This window comes from Rattus norvegicus, chromosome 9 (genome assembly GCF_021556685.1).
Source record: "Rattus norvegicus strain SHRSP/BbbUtx chromosome 9, alternate assembly SHRSP_T2T, whole genome shotgun sequence".
Classification (NCBI taxonomy): domain Eukaryota; kingdom Metazoa; phylum Chordata; class Mammalia; order Rodentia; family Muridae; genus Rattus; species Rattus norvegicus.
Window position 1 is genome coordinate 51,617,091 of NC_141542.1, and position 25,818 is coordinate 51,642,908.

Consider the following 25,818-nt stretch of genomic DNA (forward strand, 5'->3'; position numbering starts at 1 on the left):
AAACTGTTGCATAGGAGTGACTTCGCCATCTTTAAATCAGCTTAAGTCTGGGATATTAACTAGTCAACTTTTGGGAAAGATTTAGTTGCGAGCTAAGTATATTAAGGGCCTGCCTTGTCTACAATAGACGAGACAGCTAATACCATCCTCTTTAACAGACAGCATTTCTGTAGCTGTCAAGACTGGGAAAGCCGTTTCTCATTGCAATGACAAAAATGTAGGTGAACTATCAACCCGTATTTGAATTCCACCGTGTGGAATCTCAAGTAGAGGCTCAAACTCTGGAGGCCGTTACCGAGGCTGATGAGCTAGCCTCTCTGAGATCAGCTTGCCTTTGCCCAGAGTCGTTTGAAAGCAGGACATTCCGGGCGTCGGTCATTACCTCCATAGAGTGTTCCTCTGTATGTTTCTGTATCTCACAATTGAAGATGGCCAAGGGGGGGGAGAATAATTATCAGCCGCGTGACCCAGGTCCTCGCCCAGGCCAGCATTTGACTCTGGGGTTATCCCAGAGGGGAGGAGATGCTTTTGGGCTTTTGATGCCATAGTTTCTGTGTGGTATGATTAGTGTTTTCTCCCTCCTTGTTAGTCGTTTGAGGCAGAACTGAAGCAAAACGTAAACAAAGTGCAAGAATTGAAAGACAAACTGGCAGAGCTTCTGAAGGAGAACCCGGAGGCTCCCGAGGCGCCATCCTGGAAGCAGACGATGGCAGAGATGGGTGAGTCCGTCCGTGTGCTAGGGCGCACAGACACTCGGCTGCCTTCAGAGTCAACAGAATGTTCTTCAGAGAACGTCCAATCATCTCATTTGCTCTTGGATTTCTATAAGTGATTCGGAATCTTTTTTTTTTCTATTTGAAATTGTGGGTTTTGCTCTGAGAGCTGCGTTATATTTTCTTTCATTCACCTGGAAAGGGCAGGCTCCTTCTCCTCTGTGAGGTCACTTCCGGGGCTCCTGTCTCCTCAGCTCTTCTTTCTCAAGCCAGTGTTGAAGGAATACAGGGCAGTCCCCCCTTCCCTCCCATCTCGTCTTCGTATACACTGCCCGTAGGTACAGAATGCTCTTCAGTTTGTGAGATAAGAAGACTAAGGGACGAGGAAGTAAGTTTCCTACTTTATTCTGTTGTTTCCAAGTTCCGGTAAGTTAGGGTATGTCTGCCTAGGAGCCACAGTGTGGGCAGTGGGAAGTGCATCCCTTTGCTCCGCGGAACGGCTTGACTTTCAGGTATCCCACTACAGTTATTTCAAACCTTCTTCCCATTAGTTTTTGGCACCATAAGCTTAGACACAAGTGTATGGGGTTTTTTGTTTTGTTTTGTTTTGTTTTGTTTCCTTCTCTTTTTTTCAGAGCTGGGGACCGAACCCAGGACCTTGCGCTTGCTAGGCAAGCGCTCTACCGCTGAGCTAAATCCCCAACCCGACAAGTGTGTGTTCTTAATGTTCAAAGGTGACCAAATCTGACTCAAGAATCCCCCTGCATCATGGTTTCCCCTACATCAGTGACTCTCCGAGGGATATCAGAATTCCTTGAGGAGAGTATGATCAGACGTTTGAGAGTAGTGTTGGGGCGGAAGAGTGTGTGTTTCCTACAGAGCCTCCGGATGCTTTTGATACTTCTCCATCCCGAGTGCTTTCGTTTAACAGTCTTGCCAGTCAGATTATGTAGGATTGGAACTTCTCCTATAGAGGGATGCCATTAAATAAAAGTCCCCTACTGTGCTGTATTGAAGTTTGTTCTTTAGTGTACTGTGCTAAGTGACAAACCAAGCTCTTGGGGCTTGTTAAACAGCTCAGTCAGTAAAGTACTTGCCTCACTTAGGAACATCAGGACAGTTCCATCCCAGAACCCATGCAGAAGCCCTTGACATGCTTGACATGCTAAGACAGCTCGTAATCCCAGTGCAGAGAAGGCAGACGTGGAGTGTGCATACACACGTGCACATGCACGGGGACACAGAGAAAGACAGTCTCTCTCTCTCTCTCTCTCTCTCTCTCTCTCTCTCTCTCTCTCTCTCTCTCTCTCTCTCTCTGAGGCTATCTGGACAGCCTAGCCTACTTGGCAAGTACTGGGCCAATGAGAGACCCCGTCTCATAGCTGAAAACAAAACAGAAAAGGCATACAGCACAGCGCCAGGAACAACAGCTAAGATTGTCCTTCAGCTTCCACATGTGTGCACACGTGTGTGAGTATGCACATGTACACGCACACGCACGCACGCACGCACGCATACACATTTTAAAGCACATGCAATCTCTGAAATAAACCAGTCACTCCAAGCATTTACTGTTTATGGGGTGATGGGTGGGCTTCAGTGCTTGCCTCGAATGTTTCACCTCAAGAGGGATGCTCTGTGGAACCTAGGCCAGCAAGAAGGCTTGCAGCTGAGAAATAGCAGAGAGAAGGGGGGGGGGGTAGGTTAACAATCCCTCCAGGAGGTTCTATAGCAACTTAGTTGGGCAGCACTGTGGTCTCAGGAAAGTATGATGTAGTCCACAGTAGAGAGCAGCACTGAGCACATCACAGATGGTCTCCAGGTCAGAGGACCAGCATGAGTGCCTATGCTTACTTACCAAGCTATGGCCACAAGGGATGAAATCAGGCTGGGGTTGGAGGGGCCAGAGCAAGACCGACAATTTATTTCATCAAGAGCGATAAGAATCGCTCTATCAGAATAACAACATGATAGCGATTGCCAGGATCAACACAGCTGTAGTTGCCAGGACTACAATGAAGTTCGCAAGTTAAACGGGATACAGAAGACTAATGTCCAAGACCAATTGTCCTGTCAAGTCTCCATGCTTCCTTGACTACTGAGGGAACAGTCTGAGAAACACGAAGCAGCCTGAATGCCTCACTGCCTGAGGGAGTGCATTGGTCTGTCCATAGCTGGAAGGCACATTGCTCCCCAGGAGCCACAGACTGTAACCTGAAAAACCTGTGACTCATACCTCTCAAGGCAGCCACGCCAAGCCAACTCACGGTTCCCACAGGCCATCCAGAATCATTCCAGATGCTTAATGGTTAAGAGTAGATACTGCTCTTGCAGAGGACCTGAGATCAGTTCTTAGCACCCAAATCAGACAGCTCCAACCACCTGTAACACCAGCTCCAGGAGGATTCAGCATCTCTGGCCTCCAAGGGTACCTGTGCTCCCATTCACATTACAGAGAGAGAGAGAGAGAGAGAGAGAGAGAGAGAGAGAGAGAGAGAGAGAGAGAGAGATTGATTATTCTTTGCCACTTCACAGTCCAGTTCTCAAGTCCAGCTCTAGAAGCCAGTGTCACACCATAGTCATAAGAGTAGATGTGTCCTTTCATGGGGCTGCTGAGATTCCGTACTGTAGCTTTTGCAACAGTTGGTTGATGCTGAGCAAATTTAATAGAATGCTTGAGGGTAAATACTCAAATATGGAAGCCATTTGCCTAGAACTAACTGAGGATTTTTTTTTTAAATTTGCGGTTGTGGCGTAGCTAAGTAATAAAGATCTTGCCTAATATTCACAAAGCCCTAGACTCAATGCTTAGTAAATACATGTACACATGCACACACATATATGTGCACACCCATATGTGTGTGAGCGCGCACAATTTATTGACTGTATAAGAACTTCTAGAAAGAATTCGAGATGACAGGAACCTGAGGTTCAGGTTTGTTTTACTTATACATGAGTTAATACACAATTACTAGATTCATATTGCTATTATGAGGAATGAAACAGAGGTGTTGGTTAGTGTAGAGGAGGAAGCCAAGACCAGTCATCCTATAGAATGAGCATTACTAGGAGAGAGAGGGTCAGGACCATGGAGGCCATGGTCAGGCCTTGAGGTGGGAGAGACAACATTAGGAACAGATGGGGAAGACCCACATTACATGACAGGGCCTTGAGATGGGGGAGCATGGAAGGCATTCTGAGAGCTGCCGTGCACAGCATGATGGGAAGTAAGCCTTCAGAGAGAGCCCTTGCAGAAGGCATATTTTGACTTCTATAGTTGGGCTCTGAAGCTTGCTCTCCCTGCTCCCTCTGCAGTCCCCTCCAATCCAACCCTATTGAGACCAAGGCACAAAGGACAGATGGCCATGGCGAATTTCTCCAGACTGCACCTCACAGTGACTGACAGAGTGGCAGGCTTGTGATCTAACGTGTAGCCCCTGTGTCATTTCACACGAGTACTTCTTTTAAGTTAGAACTAATAGGAAAGAGAGTTACCAGATGTGAACAAGCTTGAGGTGAACAAGGGCAAGAGATGTAGCTTTACAGGTTACATACTTGCCCAGTAATAAGACCCTAGGTTTACATCCTAACACCAAAGGGTGGTAAAAAAGGAAAACCATCTATTAGGTATCATTTTGAATACATAGTTACAGTTGTCCAATGGTGATATTGAATGGGGGGGGGGAAACGAAAACAAATGCCAACTTCCTACTTTTTCTTTTTCTCAGACACTAAGTGGCAAGAACTCAACCAGTTAACCATTGACAGGCAACAAAAGCTGGAAGAGTCCTCCAATAATCTAAGCCAGTTCCAGACCACAGAGGCCCAGTTAAAGCAGTGGCTCGTGGAGAAGGAGTTGATGGTCAGCGTGCTCGGGCCCTTGTCCACTGACCCAAACATGTTGAACACTCAGAAGCAGCAGGCCCAGGTGAGCGTTGCCCAAGCATCAGCTGGGACACGGCCCCCTGACGTCGAAGGGCAAATGTTTGCAGTGTAAACACGTTAGCATGAGTCAAACATGGGGCAGATCCTCCACGTATCCCGTCACACTGGGGTTGTTGCAGACCCACTAAAGCGACCACAGGCATCCCCGAAAGATGAACGGATTGGCCAAGCGTCGGTGAAGCTAGTGTATACTGTAGTGTTCATAAATTATCCTTTGAGGCTTCACTTGTTCTGATGGAGACTTGTAAGACTCACACAGTACAGTCCTGAGCAGAAGGCAGAACAAAGGGGAGGCGAGGGGGGTAAAGACTCAGGGAGCAGAGGGCCTCAGAGCCCAAGTACATTAGGTAAATCCTAGTCATCAAAGAAGCCCACAGGGGAAAGAAAATCTACAATGGCTAAGATGGGCACAGTAACTCAAGGTCTGTGGTGGTTTGAGCTGTGTTACTACTAGGTGAGCAGTGGCCTCAGCAGGGAAGAGCATCTTGTTTCAGTCAAACGTGTAACCAGGATCCAGCGGTTTAAAGTTACATGTTCTAGTTCATAACTTCATAACATAAAGAGAGCCAAGACAAAGAGATGAAAAGGAAATAACTGGATAAATATTTGCTTCAAGTCTTGGCAGCCCGAAACAAATAGGTAAACAAATACCAAAAAAAAAAAAAAAAAAAGATAAAAATACAAATAAAAGATTAAGTGCCCTACAAGGAGGCATCTGAGAGTCATTTCTGTTGACGGTCACGATGAGCCTCTATGTTTATGTCTAAAACTCGAATGATAGAGAGTATAAATGTCAGTCCATTATTTAGGGAAATAAAAACTTTTATAATAAAGTTACTGCTGTGTTTTCTTCACTGTAGAGTTGGGCGTTTAAAGCTGAGAAAGACAAAAGCATGATCCGGGCAAGGCAAGCAGGGCAGTGGTGGTGTGAACTCTGCAACAGTGCCTCTCTTGTGAATGAGACTTTCCGAGGGCCAGAGCTAATACCGTTCTAATTAACCCTTTGAATGCTGCTATTACGTTTTAACAAGTTGTTAACCTCACCAAGGGTCTTTATAAGTTAGTTTCAGATAACCGCACTGCTCTCCAAACAGTAGGAAAAATGAAAGCAGAATTCCAGACACAGTAGAGACTTGGCTACCATTCCTTTATGTTCAGGTGCTTAAATTTATCTTTGCTAGGGCTGAAAGGATGGCTCAGGGTTGAGAGCACTGGCTGCTCTTCCAGATGGTCCTGAGTTCAATCCCCAGCAACCACATGGTGGCTCACAACCATCTGTAATGGGATCCGGTGCACTCTTCTGGCGTGCATAAAGATGGCTACATTGTATTCATATACATTATACAAATAAATTTATTTATTCATTTATGTCTCCTATAATTAACTACGCAACCCTTTGTTTATTTGCCACGGTTAACCTAGATTCTGCTACAAGAATTCGACACCCGGAAACCACAGTACGAACAGCTCACAGCAGCTGGCCAGGGCATCCTGAGCAGGCCTGGGGAAGACCCCTCTTTGCATGGGATTGTAAAGGAGCAACTGGCAGCTGTGACCCAGAAGTGGGACAACCTAACAGGGCAACTGAGGGACAGATGCGACTGGATTGACCAGGCTATTGTCAAAAGCACACAGTACCAGAGCCTGCTGAGAAGTCTTTCCGGTACCCTGACGGAGCTGGATGAAAAGCTCAGCAGCAGCCTCATCTCAGGCACACTGCCCGATGCCGTGAACCAGCAGCTGGAGGCAGCCCAGAAGCTGAAGCAGGAAATCGAGCAGCAAACACCGAAGATCAAGGAGGCCCAGACGCTCTGTGAGGACCTGTCGGCACTGGTCAAAGAAGAGTACTTGAGAGCAGAACTGAGCAGGCAGCTGGAAGGCGTCCTAAAGTCCTTTAAGGATATTGAACAAAAGACAGGTTGGCCTCTCTTTTTCTATACCTATTTACTGGTCAGAAATCAGCGCCCTGGTCTTGCTGTTTCCGAGCTCTTGGTGATAATCCATGACTGCAAAGGGACCCTGCCCCAGCGGGCGCTGGTGCATGGAGAGCAGTTCTGTGGCAGTGTAGACGTTCTGCACGGATGAGACGGAGATGCTCTACACGCAGTCCACAGACTGCAAATGGCTTTAACTCCGTTGCTTTTTTTCTTAAATGCAAAGACACCTTTGCTGTGTTACATTGTCTCATTTCATCAGAAAAAGAGACACATGGTTATTTTAAAGGTTTCATGTCCTTCCTACTATTCCTTTGTATGAGGTGTCACAGAAAGGGTTTGTAGAGAATTGTGTGGATTTCTCTATGTTCTCTCACATGTAGTGACAATTGTGTGACAAATGGGTTGGCACTTATTAAATGCAACAGAGTGGACAAGGGTATTGCCTTAGAAGGACATGGTTCACTGGTCCGTTCTGTTTCAGAAGTCCTGCTGGGATCTAGCCCTTGCCTCTGGTCAGATCTGATTTGTTTTTTAATTGGCTCTGTTTTTATATTGATTACTGCACCCATTTGAGACTTCTGTGGCACCCGGACAGCATAGTGTAGTACATGGGCTCTGTGTGGGTGCTGTCCTGGCCTGACCTCAGAGTTGGACATACCTGGCAAATGACATAAACCCCCAGAATATGGACAAGTCAGACGAGTGGGGTGGGGGTTGTATTTGACATGAAGCGGGTCTACTGACAGCACACGTAAGACCTGCACAGGTTCAAACCAGACAAAATGGCAGCACTGAGAAGGGAAGGGGACACAAAGTCCCACCCTGACCAAGAAGCCATTTGCAATTGATACCTGCTGGGAAAAGAGAAATCTGTTTTCTACCAGGGAGTGTTACCAGGTATTAGCAACACTTCAGGGGAGGACCCATGGCTGGGCATAGGTGGTCTACACAAAACAGACTCCATAGATATCTCCCCTGCCCCGACCCCACTGTGTGTGTGTTGCGTGTGTGTGTGTGTGTTTCATATTGTTTTAATATTTTTTATCTTACTGATTCTTCTGGTTTTCTATTTTTTCTTTCTATCTGTCTGTCTGTCTGTCTGTCTATCTATCTATCTATCTATCTATCTATCGTTCTTTGTGTAACTTTGGCTGTCCTGAAACTCCCTCTATAGATCAGGCTAGCTTTGAACCCAGAGATCCGCCTGCCTCTGCCTCTTCCTCCTGAGGGCTAGGATCAGAGAGGGGTGTGCCACCACCTTCCAACTGCTCATTATTTTAGTTTTTACTGTTTTACTATTTTTATTTTAGACAGAGAAGGAAACACTCCAAGTTGTATGGGTAGAAAGGTGGAGAGATCTGGCAGGGGCTGGGGGAGGGGAATATATAATTGCAGTGTATTTATGATTAAAAGAAGAAGTGAGTGGGTGACGACAGCCCAGAGCTGTACTGTTGTTGATTGATCGTTCTGACGTGGAGAAGACAGTCTGAGAACAGATCTGGTATGCTGTGTCCACACCTTGTCCCTTCATTTATACCTATTTCCCCAGCCTTTGTCTTGCCCTCATAGCTGCCTTCTTGCCCCAGTGGCCTCCTATTGTATCTGTGTCTCCTTCCCCCACCACCCCTATTAATAGCTCAAGTTCGCTTATGGTTCAGTGCTAAAGGTCTGCTTTAGGATAACGTAATACCATCTTTGGGAGGTTTTTGTTGTTGTTTTTAATAGATAATGTTAAAAAAAAAGTCTTACAATACTGCATCTGTGGTCTCACTTCCAGAGAATCATGTTCAGCACCTCCAGTCAGCCTGCGCAAGCTCTCACCAGTTTCAGCAAATGTCTAAGGACTTTCAGGCGTGGCTTGACGCAAAGAAAGAAGAGCAGAGGAACTCTCCCCCAATATCCGCCAAGCTGGATGTCTTGGAGTCGTTACTCAAAGCGCAGAAAGACTTCGGCAAAACTTTCACCGAGCAGTCTAACATTTATGAGAAAACGGTTGCAGAAGGGGAAAACCTGTTGTCAAAGACACAGGGGGCGGAGAAGGCAGCCCTGCAGTTGCAGCTTAACACCATCAAAACAGACTGGGACCGATTCAGGAAGCAGGTGAAAGAAAGGGAAGAGAAGCTGAAGGAGTCGTTGGAAAAAGCCCTCAGATACAGGGAGCAGGTGGACACTCTGCAGCCGTGGGTAGACAAGTGTCAGCACAGCCTGGAGAGTGTAAAGCTCTCCCTGGATCCCGCTGACACAGAGCGCTCCATCACGGAGTTAAAGACTCTGCAGAAGGAAATGGACCACCACTTTGGAACGCTGGAACTACTGAACAATTCAGCCAATAGCCTGCTCAGCGTCTGCGAGGTAGATAAAGAAGTGGTCACGGAGGGGAATAAGTCACTGATCCAGAAGGTGAATGTTGTCACTGAGCAGCTCCAAAGTAAGAAGGTCTCCCTGGAGAACATGGCCCAGAAGTTTAAGGAATTTCAAGAAGTTTCCAAAGACGCCAAAAGGCAGCTTCAGGATACAAAGGAACAGCTAGAGGTCTATCAGTCCCTGGGACCCCAGGCCTGCAGCAACAAGCACCTCACCATGCTGCAGGCTCAGCAGAAGTCGCTGCAGACCCTGAAGCATCAGGTAGACTCGGCCAGAAGGCTTGCTCAGGACCTCGTGATGGAAGCCACAGACCCAAAGGGAACCTCTGACGTGTTGTCACAAGCGGAGACGTTAGCCGAAGAGCACAGGGGACTGAGCCAGCAGGTGGACGAGAAGTGTTCTTTCTTAGAAACCAAGCTGCAGGGTCTCGGCCACTTCCAGAATACCATCCGAGAGATGTTCTCTCAGTTTACGGAGTTTGATGACGAGCTGGATAGCATGGCTCCAGTGGGGAGAGACGTGGAGACACTGCAAAAGCAAAAGGCGTCCATGCAAACCTTTCTGAAGAAGCTGGAAGCCCTCATCACGAGCAACGACAGTGCCAACAGAACCTGCAAGATGATGCTAGCCACCGAGGAGACCTCTCCTGACCTTATCGGAGTCAAAAGGGACTTAGAAGCCTTGAGCAAGCAGTGCAACAAGCTGCTGGACCGAGCCAAGACCAGAGAGGAGCAGGTCAGTGGGGCCACGGAGAAGCTCGAAGAGTTCCACCGCAAGCTGGAAGAGTTCTCCACCCTGCTCCAGAAGGCTGAAGAACACGAAGAGTCCCAGGGCCCCGTGGGGACAGAGACAGACGCAATTAACCAGCAGCTCGACGTGTTTAAGGTAGGGAGGTCTTTCTTTTTCCTGAATGTCTTCATTATGAAAAGACGTTTCTAATTAGTGTGCAGAGGCAATTTTCTGCACGTTTGGTCGTCATTGTTTTCTTTAGCCGGCTAGAATGACTGCACACAGTATAGAAGCCTGAACGAGCCTATGTGGTTATAATATTCAGGTACTACAGTTCCAAGCTGACCTGGGATAGGGGTCCCCATGGGAAAAGGCCCAGAAGGTGTCACAAAGCCAAAGAGTAGTTGAGGAAGTTCCAAGCTAACCCTAACCTGACCTCAATGGGAGTCATTTCTGGTGCCATTTATAGCTGACGTCTGAGGTGACCAGAGCTGTATTTTGAATGGTGCTCTAGATGCTTGTCTCCCAGTAACTTAGTCTTTTCAAAACTGTTCTGTTTCTCTTTTCAAAGGAGCCTTCATCCTTCTAAGTTTAATTTCTCCTCTGCGCATGTTTTCTCGTGAAAGTTTATATATTTTTTAAGGCAGTATGCTACTTCATGTCCTAATGCTAGTTCTATACAGACCTTCCGCTTGTGCCTGACGAGATTAGAAGTAAGTTGTTTTCGATTGGAGCAAGCCATGTCTGCCACTTGATAAGCCTCGGTGATACTTAATAAATGGAACAGTACATTAAAACCCTGGCTGTTTCAGCGCCTTGGGGTTTGGGCCCATCTCTGAAAGCTGAAGCTATATCATGGCACGGTACAAAGATAGGCTCATTCCTGGAAACAAGCAACCTCAACAGAGTGTCGAGCATCTGCCGTGTGTATGCGTACACCACAATCCTTTTGAAGTTGTCCCGGGTCCTGTTCTGTTTCACTTTCTGTCAAAGACTAGTAGAGAGATATTGCACCGTTAACACATAGAGGAGAAAGGGCAAGCAAACAGAACCAGGATGTGTGAAACTGTAGTCTGGGCTCTCAACAGAAAGCATGAGAGACCTTGTGTTCAACTCTCAGGCTCCATTGTTTCCCATGGTGAAAAATGGAAAGTGAATGGTCCTCCGAACCTTTTTGTTGTTGTCGCATGGATACACGGTTTCCTTTGCTTGTGTTTAGTAACCGGCTTAAGAGAGTGAGATCTGGAAGATCACTTCAAACATCTGTCATCGCTGCTTGCTGCATGTTCTATGCCTTGGGAGCGTAGTCCCTTCAGGGCTGAAAAATCTGATGCTAAGGACCAGAGAGATGCAGACACGAATGGCATTTGTGTGTGTGTACTCTAAAAGCATAATAATGAGAGCAAGCAACAGGCCTGCACCCTGAGTTCACTCTGTGTCAAATGCTTTGTGGTATCAGCCAGGGAAAGTAGATGCCGTCCATCCCTCTCTCCTGCTATGCAGGGCAACGGGTGTCGATGGTTCACACAGGGTCACACAGGGTCACACAGGTGATGGCATCATAGCCCATGTATCTTGATGAGGAGCATGCAGTGCCTCACACCAGACTTGCTATTTGCTCTGAGAAATTTTCCTATCTCCTTTGTTGTAGCCTAAGTTATGGGCTTGAGTAACAAGCCGCTGTTACAGTTTGTTTTAGTCTAGAACATCAGGAACGCCCACTTAAGAGCAGTGTTGCCAGGAGGGACTTTGAGCAGGGTGTGTGAAGCTGCAGAAGCCAGTGTGGTGTCCGTGCTGTGAGGCCTGTGATAGTGAGCATCCCAGGGAGTGTGCATCCCAGGGAGTGTGCTTCCCAGGGAGTGTGCTTCCCAGTGAGTGTGCTTCCCAGTGAGTGTGCATCCCAGTGAGTGTGCTTCCCAGTGAGTGTGCATCCCAGTGAGTGTGCATCCCAGGGAGTGTGCATCCCAGGGAGTGTGCATCCCAGGGAGTGTGCATCCCAGGGAGTGTGCTTCCCAGTGAGCGTGCATCCCAGGGAGTGTGCATCCCAGGGAGTGTGCATCCCAGGGAGTGTGCATCCCAGGGAGTGTGCATCCCAGTGAGTGTGCATCCCAGTGAGTGTGCTTCCCAGTGAGTGTGCATCCCAGGGAGTGTGCATCCCAGGGAGTGTGCATCCCAGGGAGTGTGCTTCCCAGTGAGTGTGCATCCCAGGGAGTGTGCATCCCAGGGAGTGTGCATCCCAGCGAGTGTGCTTCCCAGTGAGTGTGCTTCCCAGTGAGTGTGCATCCCAGGGAGTGTGCATCCCAGGGAGTGTGCATCCCAGGGAGTGTGCATCCCAGGGAGTGTGCTTCCCAGTGAGTGTGCTTCCCAGGGAGTGTGCATCCCAGGGAGTGTGCTTCCCAGTGAGCGTGCATCCCAGGGAGTGTGCATCCCAGGGAGTGTGCATCCCAGGGAGTGTGCTTCCCAGTGAGTGTGCTTCCCAGGGAGTGTGCATCCCAGGGAGTGTGCATCCCAGTGAGTGTGCATCCCAGTGAGTGTGCATCCCAGGGAGTGTGCATCCCAGGGAGTGTGCTTCCCAGTGAGTGTGCTTCCCAGGGAGTGTGCATCCCAGGGAGCGTGCTTCCCAGTGAGCGTGCATCCCAGGGAGCGTGCATCCCAGGGAGTGTGCATCCCAGGGAGTGTGCTTCCCAGTGAGTGTGCTTCCCAGGGAGTGTGCATCCCAGGGAGTGTGCATCCCAGGGAGTGTGCATCCCAGTGAGCGTGCTTCCCAGTGAGCGTGCATCCCAGGGAGTGTGCATCCCAGGGAGTGTGCATCCCAGGGAGTGTGCTTCCCAGTGAGTGTGCATCCCAGGGAGTGTGCATCCCAGGGAGTGTGCATCCCAGGGAGTGTGCTTCCCAGTGAGTGTGCTTCCCAGTGAGTGTGCATCCCAGTGAGTGTGCATCCCAGGGAGTGTGCATCCCAGGGAGTGTGCTTCCCAGTGATTGTGCTTTCCAGTGAGTGTGCATCCCAGGGAGTGTGCATCCCAGGGAGTGTGCTTCCCAGTGAGTGTGCATCCCAGGGAGTGTGCATCCCAGGGAGTGTGCTTCCCAGTGAGTGTGCTTCCCAGTGAGTGTGCTTCCCAGTGAGCGTGCATCCCAGTGAGTGTGCTTCCCAGTGAGTGTGCATCCCAGTGAGTGTGCTTCCCAGTGAGTGTGCATCCCAGTGAGTGTGCATCCCAGTGAGTGTGCATCCCAGTGAGCGTGCATCCCAGTGAGCATGCATCCCAGTGTGTATCCCAGGGAGTGTGCATCCCAATGTGTATCCCAGGGAGTGTGCATCCCAATGTGTATCCCAGGGAGTGTGCTACTAGTGAGTGTGCATCCCAGTGAATGAGCTTCCCAGTGAGTGTGTGTCCCAGTGAGTGTCCTATTAGTGAGGTAGAACCAGACAGCTGGTCACCTTTGTGGTTTTTTTCCTCTATTAAAGCAGCAAACAGTCTTGCTTAAAATGCAGATCTTAGTTTAGTTCCTTTTAAGCTTTGGAACTTTACGAAAAAAAATCAGTGGGATAATTTGCGTCGTGTGAAATGCCAGTTGTTATAACTTTTAAGAATGAAACGGAAAAGCACCGAGGGGGGGTGGTGGCCTATTCTATAAGCTTTCAAATATAATCCAGTCTGGCATTAATCTGCCAAGTAATGTCATGGATAAACTGCTGGGCTGGTTTCTCTCAGTGTACATTGAACTGCTGAGAGCAGGACTGAAACCTAGTGGGTGGTTCATTGCCACATGACTTGCCAGTGGGGAGCCCATCATTCACCCTGCTTAAGATCTCCCTGCCCCCTCCCCCAAACAGAACTGAAGAAAATGCAGTTCTCATTGACTTTGTTTCCTTAAAAAGGAGACAAAAGCTATATATATGGTTACAAAATCAACTCTGCCACAGTCAGTGAAATCCTGTTATTCTGAATCAACTATTCCAGTTCACCATTCCTCAAAGGAAGATTGCAGAAATTTGGCAAAGGCTCCATGCCTCTTCAGCCAATGCCAGTTTCTAAACTATGTATTTGATTTCTTGGGCCTTCTGGTTTCCTAGTCACTGAACCGAAATCTACAGGGTGGGGTCCTTTGTCCACCATTGGGGGTTCACGGCATCTTCTTCCTTCTGCTGCCCGATGTGATAACCCCGTACAGACTGAAAATCAGAGTCAATCACATCTGTTGCTCAGGAGGAAGGAAAGCTACTGCGTTCCTCCTGAGTCCTGCCTGCAGGGCATAACTCAGGGTCACGTTCAAATGAAAGACACATTAAATAATATAGATGCTCACCTCTTTTTTTGCTAGTTAGTTAGTTAGTTAGTTAGTTAGTTATTTGTTGAGAAAGATCTGACCATGTCAACCTGGCTGGCCTAGAATTCTCTGTACAAACCAGTGTGACCTCCACCTCACAGAGCTCCACCTGTCTCTGCCTCCTGGGTGCCAGCACTAAAGGCATGCACCCCCAGATCCAGCATGCACATTCGTATTTATCTAACACATACATAACTGACTATACGGTCTAAGCAGTGATCCCTGTGATGTCATTAGCAGCCAATCAGATCCTCTCAGCACCATAATCCTTATCACCACACTGAACTGATTTAATTTCGGTGAAGATCGAAGAAACCAGACAACATTAATACTCGGCGTCACACCTCAGCTAGATCTGGATTCTGAACCACCGGCCCTGCTTTCCACTCTCTTCTTCCCTGCCGCCTCCGTTGTCATTCATTTTTGTCCCCACCACCAGCACTGATATAAGTGGATAGGAACTGGCAGTTCTGTCTTCAAAACAGAAGTAACATCTCAGAGAGCAGAGAATTCTTAAGTCAAGTTTAAATCAGGGACATAGACCGGAACTTGTTACTATACCATAACTTCAGTTCTGTCCAGGTGTGGGCATTACCTAACCCAAGCATTATTTGAATATTGGGCAAATAAAATGCAAAGTATGGTGGCGCTAGAGAAACCAGGTCAGAACATGTATGCACAGATTTCTTTTTTCCTTTTATTTTTTAAGATAGATAGATTGATTGATTGATTGATTGATTGATTATAAGTACACTGTAGCTGTCTTCAGACACACCAGAAGAGGGCATCAGATCCCATTACAGATGGTTGTGAGCCACCATGTGGTTGCTGGGAATTGAACTCAGGACCTCTGGAAGAGCAGTCGGTGCTCTTCACCACTGAGCCATCTCTCCAGTCCTACACAGATCTTTAATTATTGATTAAATGATCCTTCAAACAACTACTGGGGTATCACCATGTTTTTAAAGGTAAAATTAAAATGTCCAAACGTGTTTTAATGGTATTCACAGTTAGGAGAGATCAAAGACGATCGATCCATCCATTTTTGTTGGGAACTGCGGGAGTCAGATAACTGTTTTAGGAGGGGTTTTGGGTATGGATCACGGATAGTGGACTAGTATCTGTTACTGTTGGCCAGCCGGCTGCGTACCTTCCTTCAGTCAGGACTTTTGAGGTGAATATATTTTCATAGTGAAAACTACCCAGAGGGGCGGGCGTATAGCAACCTCACGTTCTCGAGCCACACCAGAGTGGTTGGGTCAGGGTTTTACAATGGAAGTGCTTCTAATGGACAGACAGAAGCCGCCTCCCCACGGGGAGGGCCCACCTCCACGCCTAAGCTGATGGCTGTGGTCAGGACTCCGTGTCCTGATGCCCTCTAACTGGCCTAACACATGGCCGCACTCCTCCCTCCATCCCATAAGGAACATAGGAATCTGGAAGGACTGTCAAAGGGCGTTTGAGGGCTGGCAAGATGGCTGCAGTAGTAAAGGTCTTTGCCACCAGACCTGTGTCCCAAGTTCTGTCTGACAAAGGGGAAGAACTAACTCCTACAAGGTGACCTCCGACCTCTGCGTGCATGTTATATCAGATATTTATTCTCCCCCCCAACACACACACACATAGACACACACACACAGAGACACACACACACAGACACACACACACAGACACACACAGAGACACACACAGACACACACACAGACACACACACACTCACACAGATGTACACACACACACAGACGCGCATGCACACATACACAGACACACACAGATGCGCGCACACACAAACACACACAGACACATATACAAACACACACGCACGCACGCACATCTATAATCGTCACAGTAGCAAGATTGCATTGCTCCTCTTATCCCTGTTTTGATGTGGAAGGTGTTTTCATGTTCTGCTCGGCTCTTGTTCTCCAAAGGAAATTGAATGGAGTCGCTCATGCGTGTGTCTCGTTTGCCTGCTCTGTGGCCTTTAAATTTTTTATGAGCTCGTAGATATCTCCATGTATCCAACTAGTAAGACTCGTCCGCCGGTCACGATCCACAGAATGCTTTTAACCACCTAGAGACCTCACCAAAGGTGGGGCAGATGCATGCTGCCAGTGCCGCCATTACTGTGGGAAGGACGGTGCGTGCTCGTCAGAGAGCCTGAGTACAGCTTCCGTCAAATCAGACACCAAACCTATTCGGGGCTTTTCAACGTATTCCCTTCATGCTCCTTCTCGAATCACTCGCTGGCGAAACAGCTACCTCATACTCGGGCAACTCTGCTCAAGCCCTGCAGTCACGTGTGCGATGGTTATCACCATAGAAACTGTAGGGCGTCCCCGGTTTTCTTTAGCCAATGGCCTGTCAGCCTTAGAGAGAACTTTACAAATCATTGACCTTCTCACATGAAGGCTGCTTCATCACCATGGAGCTGTTGGGCCAGGCGAGGGTGTGGTCCGCTCTCATGGATGATAAAGCCATGTGTTTACATTTTCTCCACTCCATGGTGTCATGAATGTAGCATCTCTAGCCTCTCAGTATTGCAGTAAAAATAAAAAAGCGGCAGGAACCGGTTCCCTCACGTACCCTTGTACCGGGTTGCACTCTGGCTAGATCAGGCTCTGGCAGGGCCATTAGAACCAGTGCTAATTTATCTCGGCAGCTCCACGCTGCCCCCATCTACTTTCTGACCCTCTGTCTGAGAGCCATTCCAACCTGGCACCCTGTCAGGCCGCCCCACCCTCACTCACAGTTCCCTTGGCTGGTTCCCACCACGCCAGGCGTACACATCCCAACTCCATGGCGGGGCCCAGCACATCCGGCCACCATACACTCTCTTGAATTCAATTAAGTCACCACGTGACAGAACACACCACACAATAGCCTCTAATTCAATTGATAAGATGTAATTTGCCCATCCAGACAGCACAAAATCCTGTACACATCCACCCCTTAAGAATAGTCATAACAACCTGTAACTCTTAACATCCGCCTCCATGTTCTTTCTCTCAGCTCCCGCCTCCTCTTCCTTCCTAAAACTTTTCTCCAGCCCATCCTTCCTTCTCGTCCAGTGACAGGCCTCATTCTGTCCCGTACCTGCCTTCACCTGCATAATGACATCAACCTACATCTCAGGTCCAAAATTTCTGTTTGGGGTTTTATAAAGTTAGCTTTTTATGACTTCCACAGAGTGATTTGTTGCCCTCGGTAATGAGATTACTTGCAAGAACTGTCCTTTAGGAGGAAATCACTTGGGAAGAATTGGTTGACAGGAGTTGCTGTTGTTCAGTTAGTTCTGGCGGCAGGCCTGAGTGGACGGGAGGGAGTTTAGCTAGATCACCTCTAGACATAACAAGGCAGGTTCCATCTTGAAAACAGCACTGTTGGCTTTATGTGAGCTAAAGTGGGGGGGTGACAGCTTTTAGGGAAACCTTCTTACCAACTGTATTTTTCTATCCCAAAAATGTGGGTGCACTCTGACAATTCGTGATTAGTATTTATTACAGCGTAGTGTGTCCTGATTTCACCAGCAGTGGGGGCTGGCACGTTTGGAGTAGAACACAGAACAAACGTAAGGTGACAGTCGGGTCAAGTTTTGTTCACAAACTTGGCCTTTTATGTTAATAGGTGCAGCTTTCCGTGTGATGTCAAGTACTATGTCTGTGTGAACTGTTGCTAGACATCTCAGCACACTACAAATAATACAGTAATTAACTCGAACCAGAATACAATAAACAGAAATCACAAAGACGATAAGGCTTCACACTTACACGTAATCAGCTAGCGCACATTTTCCCGTGGTGCTTCCTGCCTCCAAACTGCTCCGGGTTCAATTTATTGTTTTTATTTCCCATTATGCTTTAAGGTGGGGGGAGGACGGTGATGTTGATGTCATCCCCTCCCCCACTGTCCCCGGTGCTCGCTTTGAATGCTGGAGTTTACTAATGAATTATCTATAACTTTTTTGTTCAATGCACTGCCTGTCTGGAGCTAAGTTTACATGTTCCGCCCAGCCTTTCATAAGGCTGGGATAATACTGTGGTAATGATGAGGTCTAAAGAGGGCTGAGTTAGGTTGGCCGCTCTTTATGAAAAGCTGTATAAGGACCTCACACTGTGTGGAGAAAGGTACCCCCAGATTTCGCGGAAACTTTACCACTATTATTATTATTACTAATATTATTATTATTCTATTATTAGAAGCACTCTGTGCTTCTAAGGTAGTAAGTGGGAGTTTGAAAATAGAACCCTTGATCTCTACCAACTCCCAGCCTCAGAGGCCATCCTGTGCTCCAACCTGGTAGCTGCAGACACACTGTGTGTCCACGCGCACACGTGTGCTTGGACATGACAGATTCGTGTGCTCAGTTCTGGACCATGATAATAGAAATCAATGTCTCGATGTTGGTGGGTATTCTGTAGCTGGCTTTTCTTTATGAATGTCCGCAGAAGTGTCCTTTTCAGCTTAAGAGTGTGTCTAGGGGGCTGGGGATTTAGCTCAGTGGTAGAGCGCTTACCTAGGAAGCGCAAGGCCCTGGGTTCGGTCCCCAGCTCCGAAAAAAAGAACCAAAAAAAAAAAAAAAAGAGTGTGTCTAGTAATTGCTGAGCTCGAGTTCCAGTTGTGGATGTGTTTTTCTTCAGCTTGCAGGTTTATAAGGTAACTTTGGGATGCTTAAGTTACAGAAGTCTCCCCCACACGCTATCGTAAAATTACTCCACTACTTTCTTCGACTGGGGGTCAGGACAGCCACATTTTGTTCATGAATGATTGCTCTGTGGGATTTTTTTTTTCAAGTCTGACTGCCTCTGTAATTACCTATTTATCTGGCGGCTTTGCTTTATTTCATAATAGAGTGGATAGGGTTTATTAAATAATTCTTGTCATTTCTGCCAAAAAAAAAAAAAGCTAAAGTTTGGCTGGCTGAACTTACTTTAAAAAAAAACCTGTTTTTATAGAACATTTGTTGAACAGATAAAAATCTATATCTGTGATCTTATTAAATAACTTCAGCCCGTTTCGAGGTGTTCCTCTCAGCCGGGGCTTGCACTAATCTCAAGGGGTCTGCGTGGATGTTAGTAACTACAAATGTTCATGTCAGCAGTGTTGGGGCGAGGTACCCGTGGGGTCCTTTAATGTGCAGAACTGTCGGTTTAGAAATTGGCCTATAAAGGGGGGTATGATAAAACACTCAACTTCAAAGTGAGCCTGTTGGTCCTGCTTAAACGGATTCGTGATGGCAGGAGGACAAGGACCTGGCCGCCCCCAACCCCCACTCCCTCCACGCTCCAACCCACCCCCTCCCCCATGTCCTGCACTTTGAGTTAGCAGTCTGAGCCAGCGTTGGGAATGGCTGCCCCTGCGCCGCGCCGCCTGTGTCAGGTTGCCGCCTCTGCCCCACCGATCCCTCCGGGATATCTGAACCCGGCTGCCCTCTCCCAGCTGCAGACCCCGGGCTGCTCCGCGCTGATGTCACCAAGCTGTTGCATTACAACCTCGAGGTTCCTCCCCCTGGAACCGCCCTAGGCTGGGGAAGAGGCTGAGTTGGGCAGGATGATTGCAAAGTTAAGTCACGGGAGGGCGGAGCGGCGAGCGGAGCGGAGCGAGCGGGCAGGCGTCGGCGGCCCCCGCCGGATCAGATCGATGCCGCCGGGGCTGGGTGTGCTGCGCGGCCCCGCTGCCCCGACGCAGCCCGAGCCCCGGCGGGAGCGGCCGCAGCCTGCCAGGCCGGAGGGCAGCGGTTGGGGCTTCAACTGGTTGCCAACTGCCTGTGCCTCGGAGGAAGACCGGAGTTTGTGCTGCAGCCTCCTCAGGTGGAATAAACTTTCAGGAAGATCAGATAAGAATCTTGGGGTGGGGAGGATTTCTTATTTTAAAAGAGAAACTTGTTATAGTAAGACATGCTGTTTGACTGTTTGATGGTTGCTGGATTTTAATGCCCTGGCTCTTTGCCCTTGGGTAATTCTGGATAACCTCAAAGAAGCTTAAAATGGGAAGAAAAAAACTGCCTTTAGGATCGAGTTTATTTATGTATGGCTCCCCCTCCCAGCCAAAAGAAAAACCTTAACTTTTTATACAACATCAAACTTAACTTATTTTTCTCCAAAGAACCATCCTGTGCCTTCTGAACAGTACATGGCCCTTGTGTTTTTCTGGGTTTTCTGAAGCGGTTTATCTGTAGAGGACATGGAGTTTCACAGGACATCTCTAAGTGGATCACAGTCAGCCGGAGTTCTGCCGAAGTTAACACCCAGCCCGTTAACATGCTTGCTCGTTTGGAAATTTTAATCTGGAAACCTCAAGCAAAGCTAGAGTACAATGAGACACGGACTCACAGGGGAATCTTTCCGGTGTTTAAGCCACAGTTAGCTGTGTGCTCCTGTGTATCTGCTTTGGGACGGAGTGAAAGGGAACTTTCACAGAACTCCGGGAGGTGGAGTGAGCTAAATTCTCTGCCTTGGTGCGCTTTGCCTCTTAGAAGCAGGTAAAAGGGCAGCTTCACTTTCACAGCGGGACTGCTTCGTGACTATCCACACCTCAGACACCATGCCTCCTTGTTTACCCTTGCTGGATGCATCATAGCTCCGTCCACAGATAGTCCTTCCTGGAAAATGCTTTACCGAACTCCTTCCCCTCGGTGTCAAAAGCTGCGATCATTGTTTTGAGTGTCTGCGAAATGGGGAAACCACTCAGCAGACCAGACTGTCTCCGCCAGAACCCTCCGTGCGTAGGGAAGGGGGAAGAGGAGGAGGACCTGAACATCGAAGACTGCTACGTCCCACAACGGTCCATCTACGACACGGTTAGACTAAATGAGCAGATAGACTCCGGTTCCAAAGGCAGCCTGTCCTCGAGGCACTTCACCGATCGGACTTTGCCCTACAGTCACAGGACACTGGACGTTAGCTCCCTGTGCTCCAATGGTGCCCTTTCCTCTTCCAGCGTATTCGAGCTGAGAGGTCGGGAAGCTAACAAGCTAGATGAAAAGATGATCTTTGATGCCCTCAAACTAAACAGCGACGTCATCCGAAACACAGGTTTCCCCAAACCCAAGTCTCAGGCAGAAAAGAAAGAGCACAGGCGGTCCTGGAGGATGTTTGTCCCAGCCAACGTTATGGATCACGCAAACAAAAGCGAAAGCTCTTTTGTGGAGCCTTCTGACTCGTCAGATGCTGTCCCGAAGGCCAGCAAGTGCAGATGGGGTACTAGCTCTCAAACCTCAGAAGAGGAGGACTCTGGCTTATGCAGCCCCCCAGCTGAGAAAGAAGAAAAGCCAGGCTTTGTAAGTGGAGAGCAGCCACAGATTAGAAGCCTCTCTTCTGCTGAAGACATTCATACTCCAGAGCAAGACAGGCCATTTTTTTCTGCTAATTCTGTTAGTGAGCAGAAAATCCCACTGCTCTCAGGCAGAAGTGCCCACCCCTGTGATGACATCCAAATGATTCTACAGGATGTCTCCTCACTCAGGGGGAGCAAGCGTGTGAATGCTCAGAGGGCACTCCATGGTGAAAACGATTGCGTGCAGAACCCTTTGAGAGAGAGTACAAAGTGCAGTGCATTGGTCGTGCCAAGAGATGGGGCAAACAAGTGGATTTCCAACTCTGAAGACCAGGAGAAAGCTTTGAAACAAGGGGAGTCCCAAATCACGGCACACAGGAGGGAATGTAGGAAGGGACCCCTACTGGATTTAGACCTCTCGCCCACAGACCTCCTAGGGGAACAGCTTGGAGACTTTGGTAGCACAGCTTTGCTAGAAAACGTGATGCTGTTGACACAGTATGATTCAGAAGAGCACAGCAAGGTGTCTAAGGGTAATCTAGAGGCTCCCTTCTCTGCCCAGGAGATAGAGGTGACCCAGAAGAAAAGCCCCCTCCAATTCATACCAGTAAAAAGGAAAACAGGGCCCAGAAAAACAGGGGTCCAGGCAGGAGCATCGGACACAGTCTGCAATGGCTTTCAGTTGGTACAGGTAATTAATGGAATTGCAAAAACGCAGCCGCAGCTGCTGCTATGTGGTTCTGTTTCAGATTGGTCAAGAATGATTTTAAAAGCGATTCATCTTGGGGCTTGGTTAGCACCTTGCCAGATGCCCGCAACAGATAAGTCCGTTGGCGTAACAGATTAATTAGGGATTGTTAGGGAATGATCCTTCCCAGATGTGGTGGTGCAGACAGTTGCTGTCGAGGTTCATTCAGAATCCCCACCCCCACCCCTCACCGTTAATTTAGGTTCACGTTAGGTTTTGGCACAAATTGTGGTTGAAAACAGTGCCGTATAAGGGCAGTTGTATTGAGTTTATTAAGCACCAAAAGGCTTAGTCATAAAGGTACAAACACAGTATTACATTGTCGTGGCCCGAAAAGCCCTCCACCCACCCAGCTTACAGGAGGCCCTGCACAAGAGAGGAGAGAAACTTTTGTGTTTTCTCAGGCACGGTAGACCCTAACTCCTCAGAGTTGCAGATGAGGTAAGAAAGTAAAGGGCGCAGCCTCGCAGCCTCGTGATAAGTGGAGGTTTGTCTGTCAAGCCTGTAATTTTTTTCTTCCCACTCAGATTCAAGTTCAGCTATTTTGGTGCTCCCCCTTGACTCCCCAAGTGAACTTCACCTCAGAGTTAACCTCGCTTTATTTTTAAGTTCTCCTGTTTGTGCGCTCCAAGCCTGCATGCATATGTGAGGGGGCAGGGCATGGCTTTATAGGTATTTGTTACCACTAAGAGACAGGGGATTTAAACAGTACCAGAGTCCTGCTCTTCCTGTGTCCCGCTGTCCACACCTTTCCCTGAGTACACGCAAACACTCTGCTGACTTCAGGGTCTAGCAGAACGCCTCTCTCTGTAAAGCATGCGATAGCTCGCGTGGAAGTGTTCTTGTTTTGTTGTTTTATCCTAACCTAGCTGGTAGCCATAGCCATTCTGAAGAATTCTGGAAAATAATCACTGGGTCATGCAGACCTGCGCTGGTACAAACCCTTCATTTAGCCAAGACCAGGGTTGCAGACGGCTTACTAGAGCATCGTATTAGTAAGAGTTTTGCCCTGAAAACTAAGAGGGAAATAAAAGCTATCCCCCAAAAGGTCATATAATGTACAAGAGGTGTAAGAGTGGGGCCGTTCTCTTGACCCTGTTTGTATCTCTTTGTAAGTCGTTGAACATACTCCAAGCTCTTACTTAGCTCCTGGAAGTGGTAACTCAGAGCCTCCTGTAGAGAAACAGTATCGCCAAAGTCTTTAGCCACTGCCCGTGGCCATTTTCTGTTGACACGCCCAGCACATCACACCCTTTTGAAAACTTACAACGTCTGAACTTTTCTCCTCCGCAACTGGGGATCCTGCCGCCTTCGTTTACGTCCAGCTAAGTTCTTACGGTTGCTCCTTTGACATCGAAACCTTAGCTGGCGTGGGAAGGTCAGTATACGTTTCCAGTGGAAAAGGCAGCTCGAACATTTTGTTACCAGGGAACGTTCAGAGGAAACAGTGGCCCGTTTGTTTGCTATGCCCGACGTACTCGTTCTTACAGTAAAAGTAGAACTACCCAGCATGCTCAGCACTGGGCCAGGGTCTGGGGAGTTGTCTCCTTGGCCCCTGTGTCCTTCGCAGCTGCTTTTCAACCTGTCATCCTCTCCTGAGGTGCTTCTTTAATATCTCTGCCTTTCTTATGTTTCCATATGTCCTGATTAAGCAACCATTAGTAATTTTGTGGTGTGCTCCAGTGTAATGACTCAGAGTCCCAAACTTTATTTTACCTTAATATCTGTGTAAAGTTTTGTTACCGCGTAAAGAATAATTGATTTTTTTTCTCATGACACTCTCCCGGCCCTGCATTATAAACATCTATTGTATAATCCACGGGAAAAATGATGCGCTACCATCAAAATTACCTGGAAAGCGGTGTATAGCCTCCGCCCAAGATAGATGTCTCTTTTCTGTGTTGGTACCAATCGAGCAAATAACTATGGAGTGCATATTACTACCCAGGTACCGTAGCAGGCCCAGGATGTAGACCTATAACTCTCCTAAGCAAAGGGAGTGCTTTCTGTGGAATCTGCTTTTTAACCTAATGCAGTGCATCCTTCGTGAGTCACTGGCAACTGAGAGACAGAACGCCGGATAGGGTGGGCAGAAGAGCATAGAGTACTGGAGCAGTGTGGACAGCAAATTCCCAGGTAGCAGTGGACAAAGAGAAACCGGAGGTGCTGTGCAGGGCGCCATCATTTCAGTCATGCCTGCCTCCACAACCTTCTCTGTGTCTTCAGTGTAGGGCTTTCTCCCCAGTCCTTTCCCCGTGTCCCAAAGCTTGTTCGTGTTCTGTTCACATTGTTTTAGTCTCTGGCTCTTATTGAATGATTAATGTCCTCCCTCTCCTGTCTTAAGGAGCTCCTGCCCTGTCTCCCGTGTGCTCCGTTCTGTTGTCATAGCTTCCCACTAACAGATTTAAATGGGACTGACTTACTGAGTGTCTTAGTGAGGGTTTTACTGCTGCGAACAGACACCGTGACCAAGGCAACTCTCATAAAGGACAACATTTAACTGGGGCTGGCTTACAGCTTCAGAGGTTCAGTCCGTTATCATTAAGGCGGGAGCATGGCAGCATCCAGGCAGGCATGGTGCAGGAGGAGCTGAGAGTTCTACATCTTCATCTGAAGGCTGCTAGTGGAAGACTGACTTCCAGGCAACTAGGATGAGGGTCTTAAAGCTCACCCCACAGTGACACACCCACTCCAACAAGGCCACACCCACTCCAACCAGGCCACACCCACTCCAACAAGACCGCACCCATTCCAACAAGGCCACACCTTCTAATAATACCACTCCCTGGGCCATCACACTGATTTTTGGGTTCCCCCCCCCCCAAGCATCATTTCAACTTTAATTTTCTCAAGCAATTCTATGTCTTTATTGGATTCTATTTTGTATTTTGTAGAAAGCCCACTTCCTTTTCATTCAGTTCTTTGTTTTTGTCCTTTTGTGGTCCATTCTTACCCCCTTTGAGTGCTTTGAACATAGTGTGGCGATTCTGTCAAATTCTTTGACTGCAAGTTTTTCCAAGGTGTTTCCATTGGGAGCCATACTTACAGATCGGTGATCTCAGGGAAAGACATGTTACATGTCTTGGGTTTTTGTTTGTTTGTTTCTTTGTTTTGTTTTTAAATTGGTCTTGTTTCCGTGCTACAACTTGTGAGCCCAAGTTGGGTGTTTCTTCCTTGTTTTTATGTTCAAAATCAGAGTCCCTCTTCTTTCAGTGGAGGTGATTCAGTGTTCAGAGAGGACCGTGTCCTCCTAGTCATGAGGTACGATTTCTCTCTGTGAAACCGATATTCAGGGCCAAAGGCTCTAACCTTACTCTTACTCTCAGGGTCAGGTACAGCCCCTCCTCTCTGGGTCCACCTGATGCGTATGGGACCTACCCTGTGTTGCCTTACGCCTTCCCCTGTGTCTACACCTTCTGCTGTGGTGGTTACGGAAGTGCCTATGCTTTTCCATTTGCTGCTGTTAGACTTTGGTCCCTGGGATAGGCATGTTCTTGACCTCTTGACCTATTTTGTTGTGTTGCCAGTGTTCTGATCTGCATCTCAAGCTTTAGTAGCCAGCTATCCGGACTGCATGAGTGGATGTCCTTACGAGCCCCCATGAGAATTCCTTGACTTAGGCGGCATCAACTTACCATTTACTCATCAGTGGGATTTTGGGGTTTTTTTGCATATTTTTTATCATAGTTAAATTACGATGATAGGAAATGTCACTAGACTCATCTTGGTTTTTGTAGGTGATCTTCCTAAATGTATGTAGAATATATAATTAAAGGCCACA

At 47.9% G+C, this 25,818-nt stretch overlaps 1 protein-coding gene across 40 annotated transcripts in view; it reads left to right on the plus strand.

Moving 5' to 3' along the window:
* The window catches only part of Dst (dystonin), a 394,204-nt gene that overhangs the window by 303,054 nt on the left and 65,332 nt on the right, over window positions 1–25,818 (plus strand). For all 40 annotated transcript variants that reach the window (XM_087565925.1, XM_087565930.1, XM_087565928.1 and 37 more), the window contains 4 exons: window positions 590–719; window positions 4,442–4,641; window positions 6,081–6,576; window positions 8,373–9,844. In XM_087565925.1, coding sequence (XP_087422051.1) covers window positions 590–719; window positions 4,442–4,641; window positions 6,081–6,576; window positions 8,373–9,844 — 2,298 coding nt within the window. The remainder of the gene's footprint in view (window positions 1–589; window positions 720–4,441; window positions 4,642–6,080; window positions 6,577–8,372; window positions 9,845–25,818) is intronic.